The following is a 2,413-nucleotide window of genomic DNA, read 5'->3' on the forward strand; positions in this document are numbered from 1 at the left end:
ATACACATACACATATACACACACTACATATTATAAAAATAATATATATATATATATATATAAGTATATATTTTAAAAATATATTTCATATGTTTAAAAGTTTCTATATGTTTATACAAACACATATGCACAACACACACACATATTGATTATATGTGTGTATGTATGTATATGTGTGTGTGTCTGTGTGTGTGTATATATATATATATATATATATACACACACACACACATACACATATATACATACACACATAATCATTTGCATGCATACATTTTATTCATTAAAAAATAGTTATAGATTCATCAACGTGCACATGAGTGCATGCACATGTATGTATGTTCACATAATTCACAAAAAATTATGAGCACATTTGTCAATATCTATGCACGAACGGGTCTATGTTCCATGTAAGACCCACGCATGCAGATGTATGCATAAAAACGCACGCAGTCATTGAGCATATGTACAATTTGAATGTCTGCAGTTTAAAATACATTGATGATTTCCTTCACGCTGCTGTAAGTGCCTGTCACAAACCCTGTTAAACCGATGATTAAGATGAAAATGTTCTTCGCAATTGTCAGTTTTGTTAGTTGTTCACCTTCAGCAGAGTAAGTGATCATCTCGATGATGGGTGGAAAGATTAGTGCTAATCCACTGCTGGCAAATGCTCCAATCAGTGCTATCAAGAGATCCAGATGAGGAATGCAGGATGCAAAGCCAGCTGTTGGTAAACAAGGGCCAAAAAAAAAAAAAAAAGAGAGAGTGAGTGAAGGAATCAAATACAGAGAAATACATAGTAAATCATCATCATCATCATCGTCGTCGTTTAACGTCCGCTTTCCATGCTAGCATGGGTTGGACGATTTGACTGAGGACTGGTGAAACAAGATGGCTACACCAGGCTCCAATCTGATTTGGCAGAGTTTCTACAGCTGGATGCCCTTCCTTACGCCAACCACTCCGAGAGTGTAGTGGGTGCTTTTACGTGCCACCGTCACGAAGGCCAGTCAGGCGGTACTGGCAATGGCCACGCTCAAAATGGTGTATTTTATGTGCCACCTGTACAAGAGCTAGTCCAGGGGCACTGGCAACGATCTCGCTCGAAAGTCCTTACACATGCCACAGGCACAAGTGCCAGAAAGGCGACGCTGGGCACAGGTGCCATCTCGATTTTGCTTGCCCCAATAAATCTTCGCAAGCTGAGTTTCGTGTCTAAGAACATTGCTGCCAGATCCATTCTGGTGCTACTGCTAAGTACACATGTAGACCATATTGAAATGAGAATCACCCAAATGATTTGTAATTATATTCATTCTGTAACTTAGTACAGATGTACCATCTTTTCATTTTATCACAAAGGGCTCAGCTCCTTTGACAATAATATTGACGACTGGTGGCAAGGCAAGAAGATATCCTCCAATCAGAAAGCTAACCTGAATTCTTCCAACTCACCTGAAGATACCCAATGTTAAACCAGATGACAAGTCGAGTCTAGCATCTAAGTAGGGCATGGCAGGATCTGAACTCTGAGTGTAGCATTGTGAAGCATTTTGTCTCATATTCTAAACACTCTGCCAAATCATTATTTAGAACAGAAACTGTAAACTGCGACATCACTACATCATTGAGAAGTATTTAATTAAATGACACAGTTATATTGACACCCATTCATAAATCGAGAAATTGTAGTTGGAAGGCCTCATTAGACTGACTTGTCTTTCATTTAATACACAAAGACAAAAGTTTTCAGTAACCCTAAAATGTTATAAAACTCGTTATATCATCCCTACTCTTTTGATCATCTTCAACAAATAACTAACAAGAAATCAAAGAAACAATAGGAATGAACCCAAACAACAACAAAAACACAAATGCCAAGGGACTTACTTAATGCACAAATTAATATGACTCGTAGGGCATAATCAATTATTTGACTGTACTTGCTTGATCCAAACCTTTCTCGAAGTGGTGAACTCAATAAGTTCATTGGAACATAGAACTGGATACCATAAGATATGAAGATAGCTACAGCAAATAATAGCTTGACAGTTGTGTACCACCTGCACAGAAGAAAAAGAAAAAACAACTCAAATTTGTATTCTCAATCGCAGAATAATGCTAATAATATAGCCTGAACAGGATAAACTACCTCTATTTTGCAGAGAAAAGTGTAGGTGGCTCATCGTGACATGTAATCACGGGGATGTGAGTTTGTGTCCACAGCTAGCCACCTACACTTTTCTCTGCAAAATAGGGGTAGTTTATCCTGTTCAGGCTATATTATTAGCATTATTCTGCGATTGAGAATTTAAAATCACTTCTTTAACTTTCTAAAAGACATCTCAACGCTTCTAAAAGCAAACTTCGTTTGTTTATTTACGTTTGTCGTAATTTGAATTTATCAAAT

General features: G+C 37.2%; 1 protein-coding gene across 1 annotated transcript in view; it reads right to left on the bottom strand.

The window, feature by feature from the left end:
• Window positions 1-72: 72 nt before the first annotated feature.
• Window positions 73-2,413, bottom strand: part of LOC106880173 (proton-coupled amino acid transporter 1) — a 23,592-nt gene continuing 21,251 nt past the window's right edge. Inside the window, exons 9-10 of the mRNA XM_052976916.1 lie at window positions 1,894-2,066; window positions 73-727 (exon numbers count right to left, since the gene is read on the bottom strand). Of these exons, the coding sequence (XP_052832876.1) occupies window positions 489-727; window positions 1,894-2,066 (412 nt within the window). The 3' untranslated portion in view covers window positions 73-488. The remainder of the gene's footprint in view (window positions 728-1,893; window positions 2,067-2,413) is intronic.

This window comes from Octopus bimaculoides, chromosome 26 (assembly GCF_001194135.2).
Source record: "Octopus bimaculoides isolate UCB-OBI-ISO-001 chromosome 26, ASM119413v2, whole genome shotgun sequence".
Lineage (NCBI taxonomy): Eukaryota > Metazoa > Mollusca > Cephalopoda > Octopoda > Octopodidae > Octopus > Octopus bimaculoides.